General features: G+C 44.7%; 1 protein-coding gene across 3 annotated transcripts in view; it reads left to right on the top strand.

Annotated features, from left to right (window-relative positions):
- Positions 1-27,453, top strand: part of Kcnk10 (potassium two pore domain channel subfamily K member 10) — a 134,137-nt gene extending 106,684 nt beyond the window's left edge. For 2 of the 3 annotated variants that reach the window (XM_087554612.1, XM_087554613.1), the window contains exons 5-7: positions 16,329-16,515; positions 18,982-19,124; positions 21,563-27,453. In XM_087554612.1, coding sequence (XP_087410738.1) covers positions 16,329-16,515; positions 18,982-19,124; positions 21,563-22,183 — 951 coding nt within the window. In that variant the 3' untranslated portion in view covers positions 22,184-27,453. 3 annotated transcript variants of the gene reach the window in all.
- Positions 27,454-27,737: the final 284 nt, after the last annotated feature.

Here is a 27,737-nt window from a genome sequence, read left to right as displayed (position 1 = left end):
ACAAGTCACAGGTAACTAAGAGGGTGATCAGAGGAGCCTGGAGGTGTGTCATCCCGGAGCCTGGCTCTAAGAGGGCAAAAAAAGGGCAAAGGGGTGAAGCTGGGCCCACAGTGATCTTTTGTGGGTTAAGTTAGTATTTGCGTCTCCCCAGTTTGCAAACTTTTTGGGGGGCGTGCTCCCTTGCTTGAACAAAGCCTTTGGTGTCTTGAATGAGAGGCATAACTGGTAGTCTCTGGAATTTGAACACTTGGTCCACGGTTGGTGGCACAGTTTGGCAAAGCTTTGCTGGCTTCAAAGCCTCCGCACCACTTTCAGCTGGTACCCTGGACTTCGTGTACTGGTGAAGAGTTGAGTTCCCAGTTTCCTACTCCTGCCGACTGCTGCCATGCCTCCCCTCTACAGTGGGCTTTCATCTGCTTGGAGCTGTAAGCCAAAGCAGATTCTTCCTTCCTGAAGTTTCCCTGGTCATAGCATTTTTCATAGCCACAGAAAAGTGACGAAGGCGAAGTGCAGGTGAGCCAGTGAGCAAGTGTCTGTCTGTCCTTCCGGTTGCTGGCACCTTTCCTCTGTTCATCTCTGGAACTTCCTCTTCCTTGTTTGTCATTCTCCTGCCTCACCATGCTCCCCTCCTCATTTTCTCTATCCTGCAACGATCACACATCTTCAGCTTCTGTATTTCTAGCAATGTCTTAGATTCAAATTGCTAAATTTCATTATTAAGCAGCAGAAAGCCACAACAGCCAGATTTCACGTAAAGTTCATATTGACAAAAATGTTTTAAAAAATTATTTTAGGCACATGGGCTGTTTTGTCCACACTCATATCTGTGTGCCTGGTGTCCTCGGAGTGGTGGTGGGGATTAGATCCCCTGGAATTGGAGTTATAGATGACTGTGAGCTGTCTGCTGGAGTTGTGAATTGAAAAAGCAATGAGTTCTCTTAACTGCTGAGCCATCTCTCAAAACCCCATGAATAAATATTCTAAAAAGCTTTTCACAGTGAAGCCTCTTTTCCAGAGGAAGAGCCTTGAGTACTGGGTTTGGGGGGAGAGCTCCGCTTGACCACAGAAAGTTTAAAGAGCCTCAGTGTTTACAGTGGATGGCTCAGACTCTGTCCCAGGATTTGTGTGATCTTTATGACTCACATCTCCAACCTGCCTCCTGCTGTTAAGTGTACCCTCAGTTCACTAGCCCCAAACTCCCTTTGCACCATGCCTACAGGTTCAACATTGTGTGGCCCTCCCCTCTTGGAGTTGTGTCATTGACACCTGATATTCCTGTCAGCCTATGGGCTGTGTGATGTCAGACACCACACCCTCCAACCCCCTGCCCTGGTTACCATGGTCTTTACAGAAGCTGCCACAAAGCCCACTCAAAGAGCTCTTAATCCACAGTTGGGTAGGTAAGTAAAAATAGGACATTATTAGATCTAACCACACTTATCTTGATATAGAAAGCCATGTCATATGCAAATAAAAAATGCCAGGAGAAGAAGAGAGATCTTAACTTTTGGGGTATAGTTGTTTTGACGAGAAGCTGGTCCACTAGGGGAGCTAACGCCCACCCCATAATACATCTTACAAACTGTATCCATGTGCCAGTCTTTCTCCTCATCTGGTGACATTGAGAAGTGTAACTCTGCAGACCTGTCAACTTCCTTAAAACGTGTAATTTGTTTTCATTTGGTGGTTTAGAAACACATAATATCCCCCTTCCCAGAAAATGCCAGAACATTTTTATTGCATTGAAATGAGCACGGTAGACAGTCCAAACTACCAGACGCATTAAAAAAAAATAAAAACCTCATGATTATTTCCTAGTTATTATGTGAAGGCAAAATGAAGATAACTTGTAATAAACAGTGCGTTTCAGTAATAAATGCTTCATCATGAAACGTTAGGTGAGCAGCTAAGCTAGTGAACCTTCAGACACATTAGCTTTCAAGGCAGACTGCCTCAGATGCACTGGTGACTCAGATGCCACCAGGGATTTTTATCCCCCTAGTGATGAGTTTTTCCAAAACAGAGAACGACTCTTAGTTGGGTCCAACTGATTAAAATCCAACCATATCAGAATTTACCTTGTTCAAGGCTGGGGAGATGGCTCAGCTGGTGAAGCACTTTTTGACCTGAGTTCAGTGAAAATCTGGGTGCGGTGGCAGACACTTTAATCCCAACTCTGGGGAAGCAGAGTCAGGCGGGTCCCTCGGGACTCATTGTCTACCAAGCAGGCCCTGCTCAATGAGTTCCAGGACAGTGAGAAGAAATGACAGACCCGCCCAACCTCACACAAAGGTGTCTGAGGAACAACTCCAGAGGTTGTCCTCTGGTCTCTACATGCGTGTGCAAGTGTACTTGTATACACATGTGAATACACATGTACAAATACAAAATTTACACTACTAATATTCTTGTAAAAATGTATGCTCCATTGAATGCAGATGTTTGTAGTTATTTGCAGAGAAAACAGTGAGGTTCTTGTCTCAGTGGTGAGCTCAGAACTTGTACAGAATGTGGAAGAGTTATAATTTGTGGCAGAGTGTGGCACAGTTGTGACAACCACAAATACTCCACCAGATTTACAAGCCAGCCCTTAGAGTGTCCCACTCTTCCAGAAAGCCTTTGAGTAACTTCTGGGAATGTGTGCACTCCTGAATCTGTTCTTCAGGAAACAGGGTCAGACGGCTAAGCCCCTCCCCTTGGAGCATCTCTCACTCGAGTATCATTCAGAGAGACATAATGGACATATGCACCCACGGGCCGATGTTTCTCTATCAGATACACTTAGCTATCATTCTGTATGAGAAAGTCTTGACAGTTTATCTCTTATTGGATGCATCGTTTAAGTTTCATAGTTTATTTTGTGCCCTCATTTTCTCCAGGAACTAAAATTAAGGAGAAATAAGTGTCTTATTAGGGATCCTTATTGCTGCCATAAAACACCATGACCAAAAGCAACTTGGGGAGAAAAAAGGTTTATTTCACATGAACATTGCAGTCTATCATGGAGAGAAGTGGGGGCAGGAACTCAAGCAGGAACCTGGGAAGGCAGGAGCTGATGCAGAGGCCATGAAGGATCACTGCTTACTGGCTTGCTCCTCATGGCTTGTGTCAAAGCTAGCCAGTACAATAAGCATAAAAATAAATCCAGTACCCAGGGCACTGACAGCACACAGATGAAGTTGTATGTCGTGTAATAAGGAAATAGACAGACGGACAGACAGATAGCAAGGCAGACTGAGCAGCCCCGCTGACAGGGAACCTCACAGAACACCACAGAGGAAGAAATGCTAGCTTTACCAACAGAGTGGTGAGTGCCCTTCCTGCAGGAGGTAAGGCTGGAATTGTGCTTTAAGGAATGAACAGTACACATATGCTCTGTTTATAACCAAGGAATGTGCTACAGGTGGGACATCATTTAAAGAGGCCAAACCACCAAAGTAAAACAATAAAAACACCATAACACGATGAAGTCACAACCAGACACACAGGAGATGTGCATGCTTGTTATTAAGTGAGAGTCAGCGTAAGACCAGTGCGTGAGGATGGGAGAAGGCGGGCTGTCAAGGAGGCTGGGAAGACTCAGTATCTCTGTGTACTGTAATGGTGGACACATGCCATTATCCACATCTGTACCTTACACAACACTGGTTAGGAGAGATCCCTGGTGTAGATGGCCATTGTGTAACTGATATGTCACTGCAGAATAATCATTCGAGCAGACGTTCCCCTCTGGTAGGGATATTGGGAGAGGAGTGGCTGCGGTGGAGGCATGAAGGGCAGGCAATGCGCTTTCCTCTCCTCATTCTTCCCACAAACCTAAATTACATTAAAACAAGACTTAGAGAACAGAGGGCGCAAACCCTCAAACTGGCATGGTATTTGGGTTTCAACGAACAGTGCAGCCCTCCAGAGAGCAGAGGGCTGCGTCAAGGCGGTTACAGATTGGGGTGTGGAGAAACCCTGTAGGTGCGCATAAGCCACGGGGCTCCCCATCAGCTTCGCACAGGAGGTGGCGCTGCCAATCCGCAGGGAGAGGAGATGACCCAGAAGAGCGGGCAGGATGCAATTACTGCATTGGAAGAAGACCAGGTACCCATGGTCTTCCGCCGCCACCACCCTTGGCAAACATTCCTAGGATTCTCTAGGCCCAGACAAGGGCCGTCTTTCTCCTTGTACTGCAGGAAGCACGCATTTCTTCTAGTCTCCCCTCAAGGGTACCAGCATCACCCTTCTGTAGGAGACAATGTGTGGGATTTCCGATGGCACTTTGTGTTGTTTCTGGGGAGACATTGGAGGTCATGAACATGCCATCTTCTTTCCTTTCTCTACTCCTGGCCCTGTCTTGGCCAATGCACTCTTTGCTTGATCCCCCTTTCTTTTTCTCCCATATACAAAGGTTAGGAAGAGAAAATATCATCAAGAGGTATGCCAAGATGTTTTTACAAAAGCCACAGGGGCTTGGTTTGTTCTAAGAGAGGTGCCTCTAATACGTGGGGAGTGGTTTTAATCGCTTTCCCTTGCATCTACATCTGGCCCAGGAGCAGGAATTCCACCAGTATCAGGAAACAGGCGCCCCACTCCCTTCTCATTCTCCCTTACACATCCCACTAGCCTCTGGTTACTGCAGGACTGGTCGATGTATATGCCCATTGGTTGGTCTTTCCACTCCTTAGACCAGCATCTCCTTCTGGCTGGCCCAGCTCTGCTTTGCCCACTGACCTTTCTAGACAATGCTGCCATTTGGACTCCACAGATAGCCAGACCCAGGTCTCAGCAGGTGGTGACTTCCCTGCTGGCCCTAGGGAAGAGAAGGACACTGCTCCTCCCATAACCCTAGGTCTCAAAAGGATATAGCCCTGGCACAGAAACAGCTGAGATCTGCTGTGTCTCTTAACTGTGCCATCCTGAGAGTCAGAAGTGCATAGGGGTGTGATACCACAGAGGGTAAATCACATCTGGCAGTAGCTCCAGCTGTTCTCAGAGTGCAGAACTGTGGGCATGCCAGTGTGTTCGGGGGATCTGACAGGGCTGTGTCCTTGGTCTGCCTTCAAATGACTGAAGCCAACTTCCTCCTGACCTCCAGAAGTGGCAGTTACAGGTGAGCAGCTTAGTTTAAAATGAGGAGAATTTAAACAGAAGATTAAAACAACAACAATTTTCTTCCAGGGGAAAGTTTAATTGGGAAGAAAATGGGTGTTAGAAATTCCATGACATTGATTTCTTGAAACTCAGGCTTCCTGAGGACAATGGCCAAATGTTGGATTTTCAGAGAGGACTGGGGGGTGTTAATCAGAAAATGACATTTTTGAAGAAATTTCCTTCTCGTGGTTTAATATGACATTCCCTTGTAATCAGCATACTGGCTAGTTTGTCTTTGTTGACATCCTGACATTACTGTGTCCCTGGCGAGTTCTTCCCTGACAATAAGAACACTTTGAGCAGTCTTAGAGATCTATTGAATCCCAGGAAGCCCAGAGAACCAAATGGAAGGGACCCGGACCAGAAGAGTGGTTCCTGTTGGTCCCAGCAGAAGCCACAGCTGAGTCTGTTCAGCAAGTCAGTGTAGCTTCAGTTGCTGCTGATGGTGATGATGGTGGTGATGGTGGTGATGATGGTGGTGATGGTGGTGATGATGGTGGTGATGGTGATGATGGTGATGATGGTGATGATGGTGATAGTGGTGATGATGGTGATGATGGTGATAGTGGTGATGGTGATGGTGGTGGTGGTGGTGATGATGGTGATGATGGTGATGATGACGACAGTGATGGTTATGGTGGGGCCCTTTGGAGTCTGCACAGAATACACCCAGATACCAAGTTCTCAGCACAAAGGAGATTTGTTATCTCAGAGCGACAAGTGGGTGTAGGCGGGGCTGTCTCTGGGTCTGGCTAAGGCTGACAGCAGGTGTTTCTGCAGAGTGATGTTTTAAGGAGTAAAGGGGAAAAACCTGGGCTGGGTGAGTTGGTAAGTCCTGATTGGACAGGGTAGCCAGGGAAGCCAAACAATGAGTTTTGATTTCTGGACCTTGGGGACTAGCCTTAGGAATGTAATCTAACGGTTTAGCAAGGGAGAGGGGAGGGGCAAGGCAAGAGCCCTTTAATAGAGGTGACGGTGATGGTGACGTGATGGTGGTGGTGGTGGTGATTGTAATGTTGTTGTTGCTGCTGTTGCTGGTTAGAAGCACCATGGTGACTCCCCTGAAATGGGACATTGACAGTTGTTCTGGCCACCAGCCCCAGGAAGTAAGTCATGTTGTCTCCCTAATCTTTTTACCTAACACCGAATGATGTGCGCAGGGCTGCCACCCACCTCACCACCATGGAAGCTCCTACATGTTCCCACTGATCCATGGGAGAACCTTCTCAGAGCTCCAAGTCCTTTCAGTTTCTATACTGGGTGGAGATCACCGGACTAAGGAAGGAAATCCAAGCAGAGTCAACAACAAAACAACCATAAGACCTCTTGACTCCGTTCTGTCACAATGTGATACTCACTTGGCTGAGTGGTTTAGAACTGCGTCAGTGGTGGCCACTAAGTCACCTGAGGACTGGGCTTTGCCAGGGTCAGGCAAATGCCCTTTTCTTATTGTTCTAACATGAGGTGAGCATCACAAGGCCTGGTGGGTTTTTTCCTTCTTCTTTTGTCTTTAGGGTCTCCTTTTCTAATCCTCTGCAAAGAAGTGGTTAAACAAGAGAGTAATTTTATGGTCCCAAGCATCTTCATGTGCTCAAAACTAAGAATCATTGTCTAGAAAGCAAAACCTAAAGCAGATTCAAGAAGAAAAGGAGGAGAGGGGGAAGGGTAGGAAGGAAGAATTGGGTAAGGGGACCTTCATCTACTGATAACATGAAGGCATTATTTTCTGTTTTTTGTTTTAATCTGACTGATGCTAAAAGCTTCCCACAAATCTTCCAGCAGACGAGTTCCTCACTTACCGTAATTCCTAGACATGTAATAGATGGTGAGCCCACTGGAAAGCTCAGAAATAGCCTCCCTCCGTACCTCAGCATGAGCTGAGTCTTGTGTGGATGTTATTCTGATGCTGACCTCTCACGCTTGCTGATTGCTCTTGATGTTTTTGGCAATCAGTCACGTGCTAAGAGATGGACAAGGAGAAGGTAAAGTGCCCTTAGATAAATCACGATGGCATGAGTGGATGTTTGACTTTACCCAGTGTTATACCCGCTTTGTGGCCCCAGTCACGGCTCTGCACCCTGCTCCAGCTCCCAGGCAGGATTCTTATCCCTCCTTGCTAGCTGTGCCAGGACCCAGGACTTTCTCAATTCCTACCTTATCAGGGGATCTGTTGCAATCTCACTCACAACTGACTTAAAGACAGTTAAAGTTTCTTTCTGGTGAACACCCACAATTTAAAGAGGGGGAAGTCCCTTCCCCTTGGGAACGTGGTAGCTGTTCCAACTTCTTTCCTCTGTCATAGAAAAATCTAAACTTTCTTTTAAAATTTAGTGTGGAGGGAGGTTTTGCATGTATGTCTGTCTCTGTGCTATGTGTGGTCTAGTGTGAGGCCAGAGGAGGTGTTAGATCCTCTGGACCTGAAGTTACAGACGGTCGTGACTTGCCAAATGGATGCTGGAAGTTAAATCTTCGTCCTCTGGAGGAGTCACAGTGCCACCTCCCGAGTCTCAAACTCTTAAGTAAAACTTTGCACTGTTAAACCAAGTGGGCACCAAGTTGGCCAATCTGCTATAAGCTGCAACGTGTCTCTGAGTCAGGAGCTGGGTACAACTGTGCTTCAAAACCTGAAAAACTGTGGTACCAGAGAGTACTGGGTCTTTGAAAGAACCCAGTAAAACATGTCTCTTCTTTGTCACTCCAAATATGAACTAACAAGGGCAAACCAAACACCCGTATACTTAAAAGACACAAATCTTTAAGATTTTGAAGCTTAAGTTTCCTTTCAATATTAATTGAATATGGTTTATCTGTGAACAGATGGGTTTCCTAATATATCTTCCTGGGGAAATCTTGTTCCCAAATTGCAAAGGAGAGTCTGAGATATAGTTCCAGAGTAAGAGGGCAGTGTCCACATGTGCTGTGCTGTCTGGAACACCCTCTGTGGGAAATGGGTACCTCTTCTTCTAGAAGGTTCGTGTGCCCTGTCTACAACGCAGTGCTTAGCAAAGTGAGCCTAGTCTTAAATTTTGTTAGCTGTCTGGGTCATTGTTGCAACAATGGTGTACATTATTTAGGGATGGGTAAAGCTGCCAAAACATGTATAGAATAAATGTAGAATGTAGAGGTAAACACGGGTGGATAGGTAAAGATCAGTCCTGATTTCTGGGTAGCCCAGCAGATATGATTCTTCTCAGTAGGTTTCTCGTTCTTCCTTTCACATCTCCTCTAGAGAAAATGATCTCTTTCCTCATCGAGGTGGGATCTAGATGATTTCCCTGTGTATTAGTGCTGCCAATGGAGTGCATTTACTCTATTCTCCATTTTCTCTAATGTGTCCTTAGGCACTGAAATTTTACCTTCAGTAAATACTAAGGCAAGATACCATGGATACTTATGGCACCTTCACAGGATTCAGTCACACTCAAGTGCTCCCGCCCTGGGGCCAGTAGACAGTATATATCTAAAGAGAAAACTACTTAACTTTCTCATTTCCCTACCTTCTCCCTCTCCTCCTCTTTCCCCTTCTTCCTCTCCCTTCCAGTTTGACTTCCTTCCCTCCTCTCCTCCCCTTCTCTCTCCCTTGTATTCCTTTTATCTCCCTTTTCTTCCCTCTCTTCTCTCCCTCCCTCTTTCCTCCTTTTTCTTTCCTTCTCTCTCCCTTTTCCCGCTCTCCCTCTCATATTCTTTGCTCCCCTCTCCCAACTCCTTTCTCATCCGCCTTCCTCCCCACCCCCACTTCTGCCATATCCTTCACAACTAGCACAGTCCATGGTATATAAAATACTCATAATTAGGTTTCGAAAAGATTGAATTTCCAATACAGACCATCTGTTCCAATAACCATTTATTTCCAAAGGTTTGCAGACACTAACTTTTGAAATTTTTAATTGAAGTCTTTCCGGAGGTCCAGATGCACTGTTCTCTGCCTGAATGTGCTCTTCTGTCCTCAACTGGCCTTTGTCTTCTCTTTCTTCCCTTCACTGAAACCCTAGCTTAGGTCCCCGGGGCACCAGCAGGTACCCTGTCTAGACCCTCAGACCACTCTCAGAAGGGGAGGCACACTGAGTGTGCTTGAGAAGTCCTGGGTCATCTCATTCAGAGGAGAAGGCTGCCCAAGAGGTTTCAGCTTCACCCATTGAAAGTGTCCATTTGCTATTAGGACACATCCAAGGTCAACAAAAATAAAGGAGCACAAAAGCAGTGGGTCGGACTTAGAAGAAAAGACCCTACTGTGCTGCTGCTCTAGATTGATTCCACAAATGATCGGGGTCCTGCCTTGTATATGAAGGAAGTAAAGAAAAAGGAAGCTGAGAGGCGGATCCCTGAGGGATCTGTGTTTTATATCCCAGCACCAAGGAGCAGTGCTTGAGAAGGCCAGTTTTTCAGCTGGCAGTCCTTTGCAACTGAAACATCATGGCTGCAGTTTGAGTGAAATGGTCAGGATGAAGAAAGGACTATTTTGCACTATGCCATACAGACACGTAGAAGAGGTGTGCTTTCAATAGAAATGAAGTGTGTGGCCGTGATGTGGTTATCACAGTGCTACTCATAGTGAGGCTATGTATAACCAGGGAGATCATGTATCTATTCTGCTAGAACATGGTGCAGATTCAAATGTCACGGATACCAGTGGCGACCCTACTCGCCAACATGTTTGTAGTGAAAACATTGTGGCTGCCAAACTGCTAGCATATCATACAATTATAGATAGAAAAAACAAGGAGGTTTCACCCAATCCTAATTTGTAATGAAGATCAGATGGAAAATAGTCGAATTTTAATTTGTAGAGAAGCAAACACATATGCAACATGTAAATAGAATAAGGTTTCCAGTAAGTTCTGTGCTGGTGATCCCGTCCTACGTCCTTCAGAAGAGGATGATTATAACTTTGATGCCCAGTTTGAAGAGGTATGGACCTAATACAGGCTGTGTGAAAATAATGCAAAGATGTACGGACACCTGCAAAAGCTTGACAATTCCATGTTAGAATTACAAAAACAAAAAAACCAAAACATCCCACAAAAATCAAGCAGGAAAAATCCAATGCTGAAAATCTTGTCTAAAGAGGATAAGGATCTTTTTTTTTTTTTTTTATAAAAGAACACGTGTAGCTATTTCCTCTGAATCAAAACAGTCCCTGCTGGAAGGAAGAAGGAAGTTCCTAAGACTCTTCAAGTAATTCAAATCTATCAGGATGCTGAGGAAACTTGAAGGTACGGGAAGTTCCAGAAACTTACAAGATTCACAAAGCTTCTCTATGAGTCTATTGGAGCATTTGCAATTGGAGGAGCATTTTCCAGGTTGTTCCAGAGAGGCACCTTTTGTGAGCTGTCAGTCATGCTGCGGAAGGCATTTTGTTGATACAGCTGCTTTTGGGGTTATCCATGGTCCTAAAAGCAATCCCTCACCTATATTCCTCACAGGTTTACTAAGCCAGGCATGTAAGGAACTATTTTTTGGGTCTGTTGTTGGTGCCCTCTCTGGGGCAAATAGATATTTGCCTCTCTAGGAAATGTCACACAATAAATGTATTAAGAAAACATAACCTCTGCCATGTAGTTTGGAGTGAGGAAAAGAAGAAAAATGAATAAAAAGAGTGGTTTTTTAAATTTCTGAAATATTACAGAAAAGAGGGTGTCAGTGAACATGAAAATAGGAAATATATTTTCCATGGAAATTTAAAGCCCAGAGAATTTGAAATGGATATTCTGATTAATGTGCTTTTAAAATATAAGCAGCTGAGTTGAGAGATGACCTGATTGCTTTGATTATGCCATCAGAATTTAAATATGGAACCCCATATCGCCAAAAGGACAAGGCAAGATCTTTCTAAGAAATCAGAGTGCTTATACATAAATGGACATGTGCTCTCATGACAACCATGGATAGTTTAGCAGAGACCATGCAAAACTTGTGGAGATTCAGATGGCCAGATTTGGATTTAACATCTTGGACAAAGTCAGCCCCCTGGCTCCCATCTGTTCGAAATCTATATAAGAGTTTGGACCCAACAGAACATTTTATTTCTTTAAAAAAAAGTGGGGAGGCACTAATTTCAAATCCACAGCATTTGGTAGGGACACTAGAGGTCTCTAAGGGGAGTAATAAAATGGTCTTCCTGTTGTGGAAACATTAAGAGTATTATCATTTATGAATGCAATTTTTCTTTATTACAGAGTTTTTCATTAGTTCCTAGTGATAAAAAGTGTTATTCCATATATGAAAAAGCTTTGCACGGAAAAAACCTCAGTGTACTTAATTGATCAGACAATGACAAATATATGTCTATATATATACATATACATATATATATTCCATTTGTATATTTGAACTCTGGAAGCTTGCTGTATGTGGTCTCCATGAAGAGTTGTCTACATGATCTCAGTAGCCTGCTTAGCCTGTCGCTACCATGGAGATTATAGACAATGGTGTTCAAACACCTTCTTTACTGTTTCTAGAGTTACTGATGCTCTGTGGCTGTTTGTTATAATGTTGAAACTATTAGTTACAAGTAGACCTTTTAGACGAGATTTGGTCAGATAACATAAAAAGAAAATAAAAGCTCAACCTTTAGCAAGATGGTGCCTACTCTCTTTTTCCCTGGGAGAAATAATTCTGTTTGAATTCCCATAGTGACAGATTTGAATTTCAACAAAGTCTAACTCCACCGTAAATGAGGGCTCCGCACATCTAGCCCCTATCCATAGCACTTTTTGTTGCAATGTCTTTGAATAAAATCTCTGATAGCCAGGCTGGAAATGCACGCTAAAAATACTCCTGAGGCAGACAAAGCAATCTGGACAATGTATGTCAGATTTCTAAGAAACCACATAGAAACTGGAAGAGGTGTAGGCATTATTGTGAAGGAGTAAAAATCAAATTTTAAAAAAAGCAGCCAATGAATAAGAATACCCGCAAGCTTACTAAAATAACCTTGTTTCTTCTGCAAATGAAAAAAACAAACAAGAGGTTGCATTCACAGTGGTTGGACCCAGGGCTTGGCCTCTTGGCTTTTGAAGTTGGAGGTAGAATGAGTAGCATACACATATTCCCCTTCAAGCTGGTCCCTTCCTCCTACTTATGAAGCTCGAGTCTTCCTTAGCAGAGTGCACAGACAGGGAGATAGATTTTTGAGTTCTTTAAGAGTTCCTGTAGTCAGTCAGCTGGATATAAGAGCTAGTTTTTTTCTAGGTATTTCATAACAGTATCTGTTGAAGGATCTGAGGACCAACCCCTCTGTCCTAACTAGTCTACAGAGCAAGGGAAGCAAAAATGGGTTAGCAACACACAGCAGCACAGCACACAGTCTGCTCAAACACCACACCTAGCCAGACAACCACTGGCACATAAGTCATACGATTTTTGCCTAGGGTTAGCACCAGGGAAATACAGTTCCATTCAGTAAGTGGCATGAGACACAGGCCTGGAAGATACAGACAGGATGAGGCTTTGGCCTCTCAGTTCTCCTCTGTAGCTTATTCCACACATCACAAGTGATAATGGCAGCTCTTAGTTTCAGAAAGTTGATGGAGACAGGAGGAAATAAATGGACAGGCAAATGAGAGACCAAACCAATCAACCAAACATCAACCGATCTATCAACCAACCCATCAACCAACCCATCAACCAACCCATCAACCAACCCATCAACTAACCCATCAACTAACCCATCAACCAACCAACTCATCAACCAACCAACCAACCCATCAACCAACCCATCAACCAACCAACCAACCAACCAACCAACCAACCAACCAACCAACCAACCAACCAACCAACCAAAATCCCTGCCAACATTATGAAATGTTGGGGTTAGCACAGAAGCATCAAAGGAAGAGGAGGATCTTTTTTCCAGATTGAAAATGTGGTGATTAATTAGACAAGATGGATGAAGCAAAGAAGTGCAGACCGACAGGAGCCAGATGTAGATCGCTCCTGAGAGACACAGCCAGAATACAGCAAATACAGAGGCGAATGCCAGCAGCAAACCACTGAACTGACAATAGGACCCCCGTTGAAGGAATCGGAGAAAGAACTGGAAGAGCTTGAAGGGGCTCGAGACCCCATATGTACAACAATGCCAAGCAACCAGAGCTTCCAGGGACTAAGCCACTACCTAAAGACTATACATGGACTGACCCTGGACTCTGACCTCATAGGTAGCAATGAATATCCTAGTAAGAGCACCAGTGGAAGGGGAAGCCCTGGGTCCTGCTAAGACTGAACCCCCAGTGAACTAGACTGTTGCGGGGAGGGTGGCAATGGGGGGAGGGCTGGGAGGGGAACACCCATAAAAAAAGAAAAAAAAAAAGAAAATGTGGTGATTATATAGATTGATATTCCAGAGAGGGACAAGAGGTGGTGACCTCCTGAGGCTGAGTGGAAATCATCGTAAGCTAGGAGACAACATTTTCCATTATTAAAGAGAATTAGTAAGTCTGGCACTGCTCTCAGTGAAGGAAAAACTTTACACCAAATGAGCCAGTTAACTCCTGAGTACTCGGTAGGCCTGGCCAAGACCTTTATACAAATTTCATCGTCTAAACCACACCCTCGAGGCGGGCTTTCTTGTTCCCACTTTATTAAAGTTGCGAAGTTTGAGTCACTCAGTTGGTGATCAGTAAGAACAGAATAGAGTATGTCTCAGGTAGCTTGTGTCCCTAAAAGCCCTTCTGTAGTCGGAGTGTGTGTTTGCAGAGTCAATACCTGAAGCTCACCGCGTGACCCAGGCAGAGGCTCCACACGTGGTGAAAGCCGATATGCAATGAAGGCTGTTGTCTTATTGTTATCTGGTGGATAGCAGCGGAAGTACAACTGTCCAGAATAGCAGATATTGCTACAACTTGGGGCTCACACCTTGGGGTTTTGTAATCAAGCATGAATATATGGCTTATTTCACACACCTATATTTAATCATGAAAAATATTTAAGTCCCCCAAATTCCCTCAAATAATCAAATGTTCCAAACATTTTCTGAGCATCATTCCTGGGAATTCAGGAGTGCTCTGGTTAGTGTGGGCAGGAAGCAGAAAGAGGAATGTTTACCTTGTTAGTGACCCCTCTAATAGGTGCTGACATGAGAACCAAGCCTTTGCTGTATGCTTGCCTTCTCCATCAAGCAAACCCATCTGTGTCCATCTCAGGAAGTTGGGTAGATCCTTGCCTTCACATAGACTCACCACCCTTCTTTGCGAACCACATCCTCAATTATATGAGGGTTGTGTGCACATCCTAAAGTTAAAATTTAACACCACACATTTAATTTACTTTAATTTCCTTATACACTTGAGGAGGGCGATTTGTAGAAAGGGGGAATGATAGTCCCCTTGCCAGCAATTAGATGACCATAACAGTCTGCCATGGAGTCCGTTCTTGGGCTCTGGACTTTTCCTGCCTGTCTATGAACTAAACCAGACCATTAAGTTCCTGGATTGTCAAAGGGTGTAAGCTGCTCCTCCTCCTCAGGGCTCTCCCATTCAACACAGCAGGAATTCATGAAATAGATACAGTATGCTCCATGGTTCTCAGGTAACCAATTTCTAATATGATACTTCTAGGAAAAGATATTTTCATGCTATATCATTAGATACTTTTTTTTTTAACAGAAAGCCTTCCTGAGGATATGAGGAGATAGGCATTCAGGTTAATCTACTTATTTATCCCAGCTCCCACTTTATATGCTAACTGCCCTCTGAGAAGTCAGGGGAGCAACTTGCGCTGAATTTCCTTAGCGGAGTTTACACACTGACCACTTTTTATCCCATCTTCCTATAATGGACACAAGAGGACCTGTTCCTCAGAGGGACTGCATTTGGTGCCTTGTGTTAGGGAGGGCCAACTTAATTGGCAATTTTCTTTGAGCAGAGCAACTGTTGAATAACCTGGTGCACTGTGCTCATCATTAAACACAGGGCGGAGAGTTAATCACATCAGAATTCTAATCTTGGCTCTGACCCTCATTCGCAGCATCATTTCGTGCAAATCCCTTAGCCCCTCTTGGTGTCTGTTTTACATCAGTAAAATGAGAAATGAGTGCATATTGTCCTCTCCATGTTCTGAGATCCTTGAACTTCCGAGACACCAGGAGCAATGAACAGGAAGTGGATTTTTGTGCATTGTCCTCAAAGTGCTGTGTAGTTTCACCAAACTCAACCTAACCAATGTAGACAGGCCATGCAGTCCAGTGTTAAGCACCCATTTCACATATTTATGCCATTAAATGATGCTGAGGTCCCCTGGTGCCAGAGTCATCTTCTCTAGCACCAGTTCTGGGAGTCTGGAGAAGATTTCGAACATTCCATTAGAAGCAAGGCCAAGTTAGACGATTGTGCATCAGAGACCCACAAGGGACGCAAAACATCCACCTGGGACAAGGCAGTGTGATTCATCTGTCTCAGAATTCCCAGGCTTCATACATTTTTTTTGTAGTACCTAACTGATGGTTCCTTTTGAAGTGGATGAAGGTGGAAACTCCAATTGATCTTTTAGAAAGGGACCTTGTCATTCTGACTCATCTCCTGTGATATATGGTGATGCAATCAACAGACATAATGACCATAGCATTAACTCAACATGTACTTAGAGAAGTGCACGTTTCACCATAGATAGAGACAGACTAAACTTGGCTGGAGCCCACCATAAATGAGGGATGGTGAACTGTTGTTATTATGATTCCATTTTCTTTTGTCTTCTTTCCTTTTGTTGGGAGGCATGAGGACTATGGGCAACCATTCTACTTCCCCTCAAAATCAATGCTATTTCTCACTCCCTTAACCTATCATTTTGGACACAGCCAGTATGTGTTGTGAATAGCCCTGAATGTCAGATTCCCCAATAGATCAGTAGCACATGAAAAATGTCAGCAAGCTATCTCTTGTTGGGAAATAATTACAGTCACACTAATGACTCAGATTAGAATTGGGCCATATTAATGAAAGCATGCAAGAGATATTTAAAGCACCAGCAGGGTTCAACTTCAAGCCTGGGCTATTCTAGACCACCTGAAGACTCCTGTGTGTGCATTCTCATAGCCAGGAGTCCACTGGTGTTAATCAATTTCTATGCAGCTGCTTATGACTGGAGAGAGGTTAAAAACCGCAGACATAGCACTGACTTCCAGGTACCTATCCTCTGAATCCAGGATACTGCCTCTGACTTGCCTATCTCTCTTATTCCTTTGCTCTCCCCAGAAAAAGCAAGTGAGTCAGACCAAGATCCGGGTCATCTCAACTATTCTTTTCATCTTGGCTGGCTGCATCGTGTTTGTGACGATCCCTGCTGTCATCTTTAAATACATAGAGGGCTGGACCGCCTTGGAGTCCATCTACTTTGTGGTAGTCACTCTGACCACAGTGGGCTTTGGTGATTTTGTGGCAGGTAAGCAACCTGGGCATCCCCAGTCACTTGGGCCTCCCGGGGAAAACAATCTGTTAGATGTCCTTTTCAAAATCCTGATGCCCAGGTTTGGGGATTTAGCTCAGTTCTAATGTGCTTGGCCAGCAATCCCAAGGCCTTGGATCCAGATCAAAAGAATCAAAATCACAAATACTAGAATCAACAGATGCTCAAAATCCCTCATAAAAACAACACAACACTTACATAGAATTTATGCACATCCTCCTGTGCATGGTCAACGATCTGTATGTGGATGGTGTGTAATACTCAATGTAAAGAAAATGCTATGCAAATAGTCATCCTACTGTATTGTTCAGGGAGTAAGGAGAATAAAAAGTCATGCACATGTCTAATATTGACAATTTTTTTTGAGTAATTTTGGTCCAACTGTGGTTGAATCCAGCCAGCCAGCTTGTGGATTAATCAACACTTTGTGTGATAAGGAGTGTTGCTGGACCATTCCAAGAGTTGACGTTCACTGTGATCTGATAGGTTATCAGTTCTACTAGAAGGTCAACTCGGGGTGGGAGAGAACCACTCAGGATTGATTGAAGCTTTCTTTTACGGCCGACCCACTTTGATACAGCTTAAGGATGCTGCAGTATTTCACAAACCTGACTCCGAGTGCACACAGAGCTTGCAATTCTGGCCATGGTTGGAAAGGCCACACGGAGGGGTGTGCTCTGTATTGTTGGCTAGTACATACCAGTGACAGCCTTGGCTGGGTGCTAGTGACCTGCGAAGGTACATATTTACTTAGCCAAAAATGGGGAAAGAACACTTAAGGAAATGGGCTTAATATCCTGTAAACAGTTGGCCACAGGGGAGAATGAAGACAGCTGAACCAGAGCAAAGAGGGGCCTGACACCTTGGAATAATTTTTTACCTCTTATTGTATATGTATGAATTTTTCCCAGACATATGTGTGTGTACCACATATGTGCCCGATGCCCTTGGAAGTCAGAAAAGAAGATGTTGAATCCCCTGCAATGTGAGTTACAGATGGGCTCCAGCCACCACGAAGGTCTCTGCAAGAGCTATGAGTATACGCATCCCTGAGCCACATCTCCAGCCCTGTTCCTGCTGCAGTAGAGTTCAGGGGTTGTGTTATGGATTAGTTTTGATTTTATTAAGAGCCTGAGGCCCCAGTGGATGTCCTTCAAGCTTTCCAAGGGATTGTCACCAGAGAGCTTCAACGATGTTGGATATGGTGACAAGGAATATTTCATCACCCTGTGTCCTGATTATTAGTTCAGCACCCATGAGTTGTCTGAGAGTCACCCTACCTGCTCTGTGGGTGACTGAAGGGTGCCGTCAGCAGTGCTAACAATGAGGCTGAAATAAGGAGGCAAATTATTTGTAATAAATAACTGTTTCTATTAATGGAGTTGCTAGTCGATACCATTAGGCAACTGGCCAATTTGGCTTGATGGATTTTTTATGTAATCTTTATTTATAGAATGATGGGATTGAACTAGATGCCCTCATAGGTAGTGTTTAGCTTCCAGCTACGGTAATTCTAATTGCTTAACCTAATTGACCCCCTGGATGGGCATCATGTAAACACCATCCCTCACTTAGCACCAAATCACTATTTCATTGATCAAAGTCTTAATAATGCTGTTATACTTAATTTTACTTCTGCATATCCACTCGTCTCTAATGCATGTGAACTTTAGAAGGAAATCGCTTCAAGTATTTGAAATCATTTGGCATAGTGTGTGTGTGCGTGTGTGTGTGTGTGTGTGTGCGTGTTTTCTGTCTTCTCTTTTCATTTTCTTTCTCCTTTTCTAGCTCCTCCCTTTGTCTTCCTGGCTTCTTCCTCTTGTTCTCTCCCCTTCTTCCTCCTCCTACTTCTTTCTAGTCTGTCTGTCTGTCTGTCTGTCTGTCATAATCATCATCTTCATGTCATCATAATTTTCTTCCCCTGATTCATCTTCCTCTGTCCTTTTCAGATTCAAATTCTCCCCATGTAACTTTGGCTCACCCTGAACTCACTGTGTAGCTCAGGCTGGCCTTGAACTTACAGTGGATCATCCAGCCTTTGCTTCATAAGTGATGAGATTATTAGTGTGTACAAGCCCTCCCAGTATTGAGTCTGTGTTAATGAGGAGAATTCAGAGAAGTTTGAGAAAAACAAAATGATAGTTGGTAGGCCAACATCTGAAAACACTAGTCCTGTGAAGTTAATTCTTTGTCAGTGGGAGTAGATGACTCAAGGTAGCCACTGGCATTTTTTTTCTGTTCCAGAAGGAAGGGTTACTTTTACTTGTTAAGAATCAAAGAAATTAAGCTACAAGCCAGACTCCATTTTCTGTTGGGTCTTGTTTCCTGAAAGCCTAATGGCCTAGAACTAGACATGGGAATGACATTTCCCTCCACGGACTGGAGTTTACTCTGCAAAGACCAATTGCTGACCACGATAAAGTACCATTTGGTTGTTTTCAGGGGGAAATGCTGGCATCAATTACCGAGAATGGTACAAGCCGCTGGTGTGGTTTTGGATCCTTGTTGGCCTTGCCTACTTTGCAGCTGTCCTCAGTATGATTGGAGACTGGCTGCGAGTTTTATCCAAAAAGACAAAAGAAGAGGTAGGATCCCTTCCAACCGCCCACGAATGTCCTTGACAACCCTCATTGAGAAATGTCTACTTCTGACTCCACGAAAGGATTGCATGGCTTCTTTTATTTAGTTCCATTTATTTAGAGGCTAAGTTGAGTCCATAGTAGTTATTTCTAAATCTTTTAGTAGATAACTGCTTTAAAAATGTAAAGAAAAAATAGGAATAACAAGCGAGGGTGGATGGTGGTTTCAGAAAGAATTCGGTTGCCTGTGTCAGCAACCACATGGGAGACTTCATGAACTCGTGGAGAGCCTGGGGAAGCTGGTTGGCACTCCAGGTCTCAGGGTCAGCATGAGGATGGCCTGTTGGACACCACCAGATGAAAGTCATTGAACAGTGCCCAGCCATGGGGAAATAGGCTCAAGGGGTCCTTTCTGTATATATCCCCCATGTCCTTGTATATATCCCCCATGTCCTTGTATATATCTCCCCATGTCCTCTCCCCCACTGTCAGATCCTCAGACTTTTATTCCTGTTGCCAGTTACCTGCAGTCTTTACGCATAGAAGTATATTTGAAACTCAAAGGCAAGAGAAGGAAGACAGAAGGAAAGACACATAGGGCATTCAAAAATAATCAGTTTTTGGCAAAGAGAGGAAGATAAGTAGGAGGAGAAAGAGTAAAGAAATGAGAGAACTCGACAAGAGAGGGACAGACAGTCCATCTAAGGACAGCTGCACAGTCCATTTGGTAAAAAGGGACATAGGAGCTGGGTGAGCTCCCCTACCCCCACCCCTTCTTCAATTCCTGGGCTTTCAAATTCACCTTCCTGGCTTGTGTAAACATTCCCAATGCCATTCCAGCCTGATTACCCAGAGAATGCCCTGCTGAATGTTGGCTTTAACAAAAGAAGGGACAGCAGAAACAGACTTTTTTTCCCTCTTTTCTTTTATTGGGTATTTTCTTTATTTACATTTCAAATGTTATCCCCTTTCCTGACTTCCCCTCTGAAAACCCCCATCCCATCCCCCATTCCCCTGCTTCTGTGAGGGTGCTCCCTCACTCAGCCACCCACTCCTTCCTGTCTCCCCACTCTGGCATTGCTCTACACTGGGACATTGAGCCTTCACAGGACCAAGGGCCTATCCTCCCATAGATGCCCAACAAGGCCTTCCTATGTTACATATGTGGCTGGAGCCCCTCCATGTGTACTCTTTGGTTGATGGTTTAGTCCCTGGGAGCCCTGGGGGGGGTTCTGGTTGGTTGGCATTGTTCTTCCTATGGGGTTGCAAACCCCTTCAGCTACCTCAGTCCTTTCTCTAACTCCACCATTGGGGACCCCTTTCTGAGTCCAATGGTTGGCTGCGAGCATCCACCTTTGTTTTTGTCAGAATCTGGCAGAGCTCTCAGGAGACAGCTATATCAGGGTCCTGTCTGCATGCACTTCTTGGCATCCCCAATAGTGACTGGGTTTGGTGACTGCATGTGGGATGGATCCCCATGTGTGGCAGTCTCTGGATAGCCTTTCCTTCAGTCTCTGCTCCACACTTTGTTTCCATATTTCCTCCTGTGAGTATTTAGAAACAGACTTTTCTAAATGCTAAATCTTGAGTCATTTGTCTCTCTAGGGAAGCAGGATGTCACATAAGCAACCAAGATATTTGGTGATGAATCTCCAGCAAAACTTCACTTCCTAAGAAAGTATTTTAGGTGGACTTTGGTGGGAAATACCCTTTTCCTGCACCTTAACCAGGGAAATACGGTATCAGGTACCTTGGGCCTTCCTCAGCACATGGTCGTAGAATGGCTCCAATAGAGGATGACAAACTGTCCCAGTTTGCCCAGGACTTAGGGGATTTCCTTGGGCACAGGACTTTTATCTTTCTCAATACCTCAGAGATTGAACCCTGGGGCCTTGCACATGCTAGGCAGGTGCTCTGCCCTTGAGTTCTATTCATATTTCGTGAACAGAGGTATTGGAAAGACGGGAAGACAAAGGTTTGCTGAGCGTTGACTTTCTGGCTGAGTTAGGTGTGGTCTTTAATGTCATGCAATTATAGAGGCTCCATGAGACTTCATGTGAGAAAAATGGGGCCATACAGTGACACACACACACACGAGAGAAGGAGAGAGAAGGAGAAAGGGAGAGGGGGGGGGAGAGGAACCCAGATCCATTCTCCAAATGTTATCATCTACCTCTACTCAGCTCTAATTTCTCAACCCTAGGTGCTTCCTAAGCTCTCCCTCCTACATCAGTCAGTTGCTACACAGTCTGACATGGGTGTCTATTTGGGTTGTAGGAAGCACCAGAGAAGGTGTGGTGCTTTGTCTCTTTCCCTGGGAGATGATCTCCCCCTTGTCTCCCACAGAGATAGCCTCCCTCATGGGACCCCTAAGGGTTGTGGGTTCTGAGAAGTCTAAGACGAGAGGAATTTCTTAGTTTGCTTTGCTTTTCCACCATGTCTAGGTGGGTGAGATCAAAGCCCATGCAGCTGAATGGAAGGCTAATGTCACTGCTGAGTTCCGGGAGACGAGACGACGGCTCAGCGTTGAGATCCATGACAAGCTGCAACGGGCAGCCACCATCCGAAGTATGGAGCGCCGGAGACTGGGATTGGACCAGAGGGCCCACTCACTGGACATGCTTTCCCCCGAGAAGCGCTCTGTCTTTGCAGCCCTGGACACAGGCCGTTTCAAGGCCTCATCCCAGGAGAGTATCAACAACAGACCCAATAACCTACGCCTTAAGGGGCCAGAACAGCTCAACAAACACGGGCAGGGCGCTTCTGAGGACAACATCATCAACAAGTTTGGGTCCACCTCCAAACTCACAAAGAGGAAAAACAAAGATCTCAAAAAGACCTTACCTGAGGATGTTCAGAAAATCTACAAAACCTTCCGGAATTACTCTCTGGATGAAGAGAAGAAAGAGGACGAGACAGAGAAGATGTGTAACTCAGACAACTCCAGCACAGCCATGCTGACAGAGTGCATACAGCAGCAAGCTGAGATGGAGAATGGAATGGTACCCATGGACACCAAAGACCAGGGGCTGGAGAACAATTCTTTACTTGAAGACAGAAACTAAATGTTAAAGACACTGGAGCTGGACTAAGTGTTGTCTTGTTTTTGTTTGTTCTTGTTTTGTTTTGTTTTCTGTCTTGTTTTTGTTTTAATATTCACACTGAGACACGTGCCTTAAATAGACTTGTTAGTCCAAAATTACATAGCATTGAATATATTTCACTGTGCCATACACAACTGAAAGCTTGCTCTGCCAAAATGAGTCAAACAAGACCTTTGTTTCAAATAGTGGTGGCAGGACCCATGGGAGCATTTGCACAGGTAGCAGGTGTCGGCTATTCCTGTGAGGGGAGTTCCAATGGCAGTGCTATAGTCTCCTCACACAGTGCCACCCTGGCATGGTACACAGGCAAGGCAGCTTTCCCTCAGACCAGCCTCTGAGAGGACAGGTTTGACTTTTGAATTGAGTCTCCTTTCCCCAACCAACCCTTAGTGATAGGTTGTGCACAGAAGGGGTGGCTGTTTGCGAGGGACCTGGTGACTCTAGCAAGGGTTTGAGTGGACATTTTGACAGGCCACGTGCAGAACACCTACTCCGAAATGAATGTCCTTGGGACCCAAGAGTACCTGGGAAACTGTTCAGAGCACACATATTTTATAAGGTGCAATTGCTTTTCTCATTAAAAAAAAATCACAGACACATCCCACTGTGGATATCTCCTTAACCAATGACAGACGTCCACTGAACTTTATCCTCACGGGATATGTAATGCAGGCGGGCTCGCAAGCTTTGGTGAACACACCGCCTCAGCCTCTGCCTCGTTTGGAAGGCAGATCATGCATTTTCTTCAGTGGGTGTGAAGGTAAAAAAATAAACTGATTTTGGAACATTCATACTCACTTTTCTATGGGAACTTTAATTATAACTCGTTTTGATAGGAGGGCGGAAATACCAAAATTATTGCCTTTGCATGATACCAGTGGCTTGTTGTTCTGTCTAGCTGCTCCTAATTTTTTTTTAAATAAAGATAAAAGTAGACATCTTGCATTTGTGAGACACACCGAGGAGGACCATGGCATCTTTCCATCTCAGGGCTTCCTGTCCTTTTGGGTGTCTTAGAGTAGACTTAGCTATGGGACTCAATCTTGCTATTTCCGAACAAAAGGAAAAGGAATCGCTCACCAAACCCTTGGAAGATTGAAATGGTTTAAGCTCTTTGCAGCTTAAGTGCCATTAATGCATTTAAAACCGTACTGAAGAGGAAGGTTTAAAAGATTTCATCTTGTTCTTGTGTTTTCTGATGCCTTTATCAATTTCATTGTATGACTATGTTTCATTATGTCTTTACTAAGGGAACACATCCTTCCCTACCTATTCACCCCACACCTGTCAATCACCAGAATGCTAACTCCCTCACCATTTCTAGGCAGGCAATGGTCAACATGAGACCAGAAAGGAGAAATTCATAGTAGGCCTTATCTCTGCCGTGGATGCATCAGCTTTAATCAGATTTGGCTGCATGCTGGTTCAGCTAGGGCCTCCTGCACTTAAACATTTGAATCCTGTAACATGAGGAAACTGCTGGTTATGGGTCTTCAAGACTCAGTACCACCTTTGGGGATTTTCATGGAATTTTCCTATAACTAATTAACAGAGCATATTTAACAAGAGATCACACACAGCACAAGTGGAGACTTCCAGAAACCGTCTACCTTTTTCTAACCGAGGGTAAATTATGTCCACTGCCTCTTTGACTGATGGTACTATGGAAGATTCATGTTCCCTGCCCATTTCCCTGAAATGTACTGTCCAGCTGTCCCCTTCTTGGAGCACTGAAGCCTGTTTTCCAACTCAGTGAAACCTTCAGGATCTTGTTAATTATTTGAGAAGTCAAATAGGAATCACTATGGTGAGCCCTTTTCTGTTCAGGATTTGTCTGGGATCCCTCCATCAGATCACATAGTGCTGGAGACTTGGACATTATGACATGGATGCTGGGTTTCTATCTTGGGAAGGGTCCAGCCTGGCTCACTGGGTTTTAAGGAACAGGGAGAAAAGTGGGACTTCTCTATTCTGATGAGTTTCCTGATGAAACTGCACATGGATCTCACCCATTTTCCGTTGTATGGTACCGTGGCACATCTTCATTGTTGTGTTAAAACTGCAGGCACTAGATCTGTGTCTGGGAAAGAAGCATCCCTGCCTTTTGTTCTGTGCCTTTTGTGGACTTGGCACTGACTTTGGGCATTTTAAGGCACTCATTGAAGCCTCAGTGGGAAGTATTTACAAACCCTTTGTATAGACGAGGGCACAGACTCAGGGAAGCTAAGCGACTTACCAGTAGTGCACAGCAAGAATGTGGTAAGAGTCTGCTCTTAGTTTTGCTTATGATGTCCATGACATGTACCCTTGTGACTGAGAGCGCTTGTGTGTGTGTGTGTGTGTGTGTGTGTGTGTGTGTGTGTGTGTGTGATTGTATGCGTGCACATATCTTACAAGCTTCATGAGCACAGTTGACAGAAGTGACGGTCAGATTTTTTTTTTACCCTTAAGAGGGAGCAAAATTTGGGGATAAAGCTGTCCTAAAAGTTTGCCCCTGAAGCTATCTACCGCATGCTTCTGGCTTCGGGATGCTGTAGAAAGCACCTTTTCGTATTGCTGGAAATGCCCCTCCAAAGCACTCCTTTGCACTTTACTCGATTTCCTTGCCAGAACTCTTCATACAGCAAGAACTAGACAGCTCAGAAGTCTTAGATGCGTATAATCAACCAAATGGAACAGGTACATGAGTCAGTGTGTGCACGGATGTATTCGCGGGAATTGAACCACAGTAATACTGAGACTCAAACATAACCTTGGGTCAAGAGTGTGAAACCCATTCCCAGAGTTGGATAAAGGTTCTAAACGATGTCAAAAAGAGCCTCAACCCAGATTGTGTATGTGGACAAAGTGCTCCAAATGCTTCATGATGGGAGCGAGAGAGGTTTCATTTCCTGTGTGCATGCTAACTAAGCCTGAAGGTGTTGCTTGTTTGGAAGTTACTGGAATGCTACCCCTGTAAGCAGGGGAGCAAGCAGTATGCAGAACAGGCACAAGAAGACAGCTGCTACATTTACATACAAACACAGGCTGGCCTACCCTTTCCCCTCAGTAACCCTTGCCTCTCTCTTAAGCCCAGAATAAATGTATGGATGTTAGATATGGAAAGAGCACATGGTTGGTATCTTAGGGGGGCGCTTTTGTGCTTGTTTGACGGCAGCTGAGCACAGAATTGTTCTCTTGTCTGGAGGTTTACTAGTGAGAGCTAAGGGACAGCTTGGAGAGGCTAATATATATATATATATATATATATATATATATATATAATTATATTATATAGTATCATATCATTATATATATATATATATAATATATATACAATATATTCTGAGACCTAACTCAGTAGTGATTCACTCTAGCAGTTTTCAGTTTGGCTATAGGGATGTGCAATGTGTAAATGTGTGACACGTGTGGTGCGAAAGGGGTCGTCCCTGGCTTGTAATTCAGGTATCTGGGACCACTATTGCTTGAGCTCTTCCACACCCCGAGCCCGTGCACACAGGCTCACTGTTTTCCCTGTTCCTCACCTGCACACCAAGGGAGCGGAGCACAGGTGATCACCAAGACCTTTTTCCAATTGTACAGTTCTCTGAGAAGACATTCCCTAGTCCATGAGTTAATCAAAAGATTATTAAGTTGGATTTCTGCATATTGATTAATGGCCCCATTCCCACCCTCGGTGTTTGTTTTCTGTACGGTTGACGGAGACCAGACAGATGTATTTGAGAGACTGCTGTCCAAATTAGGAACACACCCTACATGGGCCCTATCCACTACCATCCCAGCCCTTAGCACACTGTTGCTCTGCGCAGCACACAATGCAGGGGGCTCCTTTTGTTTTGTGTTGCAGTATGCGGGCGGGGTCATCAAGACAGTGGTTTAAGGCTAGTCAAAAGAATTGTAAGCCCTTGCTATCTGCACTTAGTTGTACTAAATGTTCCCTTGACCGCATTGTGAATTCCTGTCCTTCCCCCCTCCCTCCTCCTGGTGAAAGTCATACACGAGTAGGGAATGACTTCTCAGGTTCCACGGGGACAATCTCATGTGGGAGGTTCTAGTTGTGCTAAGGATTAGCAAAGAACCCTTAAACCCTCCCCTGGTTGGTTCCGAGGCCTCATTTCCTGGGGTGTCAAAGCTTCTGCGTAACTATGTGTGAGTGTGGTCTGGGGCCGGGGTTCTGGCTGAAGCACTCGTGGCTCACTGGACTGCTAACCATCCAGCGGGCAGAGTGGTTTCAACATCAAGACACTGCAAGGAAAGGCAGAGCAAGCTCCACAAAGCTTCTCGCTAAAAGAACACGAGCCCTACTGTCTTCTGCCTCTTGGCTTTCTGTGTTTTGCCAATGCTTCATGTCTGGGGGGGGGGGTCTGTCTCACTGTTAGGATACAGGTGTTTGCAAAGACAGGAGGCTGAGGCTGGGCATGGGAGGCCTCTGCTGATATAGCATAAGAACTGACTTATTAATAATGGCCCCCAAAAGACACACAACTGAGCTCTAAAACAAAGGTCACTGTCATTTGGCATTTCGAGGGCTGTTGGGTCTGCATCCAGGGTGACTCTGATAAAGCCCTGTACTCTGTCCCCGTGTGGGAGCTATGTGACACCACACTGTGACCTTTCCCTGCTCCATGTACTTCTTGGTCCGTCCATGTGGGTAGATCGAATGACATCAGGTATAGAGAAGTGAGAGGTGTCTCTGACTTACTGGGTGTGGTTATCATTTTCACGGGTGCCGGAGATTGGGGGCCCCCCTTATGTTCTTTGTCCTTAAGTTCTTTGTTCTCTGTCCTGTGTGTTACAAAAAAAAAAAAAAAAAAAAAAAAAAAACCTCCGAGAAATTGCAGTCCTTCAGCATTGTCTGTCCCGTGTGTGGGGCTCTAGCTGGAAGGGAGATGCCTAGATGGAATATGCAAACTACTGCAGATGCTAACCTCTGTTTCCTATCTGTCCCAGAGCAGCAGGCAAGGGACCCAGTCATGACTGACCGTAAACCCATGTGTGGAGATGTTTTACATTTTTTTTTTTTGGTAAGATTTCATGGTGCTTTTTTTTTTTTTAAGGCATTTTACAGTTCATGTGTTGGGGGACATTTCATATTGTTCTTAGAAGGAGAGGTGGGAATTTGCTTGTAACATTTCAATAAGCTGTGCTGCTATTGCCCTTATTTGAAGATGTAATTTTTTTTCAATGATGGAGAACATTGCAACAAAGACCTTCTGGAAGATCCAATCTAATGTCTGTCCTGTTTTCCTTCCTTTTATGGGGATATGTGTGCGGTTCATAGTGGCTGAATCCCGTTCAGGGTCACGGGATAGCTCCTTACCTCGCTTCGGCTCCATCAGCATATTGTCCTGTGTTCATGAGCACGGAGCTGGCTGAGGAACCTACTGTCTGGAGGAGCCCAGAACCCCTCAAGGAAAGGAATCTAACAAGCCAGCATTTTGGCTGTGCTCTTAGATTCATTTTTCTACCTTTTATTTCCATTGCGTGTTGCTGGGGGTTGGGCGTCAGGTTAAAC

Source organism: Rattus norvegicus, chromosome 6 (genome assembly GCF_021556685.1).
Source record: "Rattus norvegicus strain SHRSP/BbbUtx chromosome 6, alternate assembly SHRSP_T2T, whole genome shotgun sequence".
NCBI classification, from domain to species: domain Eukaryota; kingdom Metazoa; phylum Chordata; class Mammalia; order Rodentia; family Muridae; genus Rattus; species Rattus norvegicus.
The sequence above is the reverse complement of the archived record's forward strand: the minus strand, read 5'-3'. Positions and strand labels throughout refer to the sequence as shown.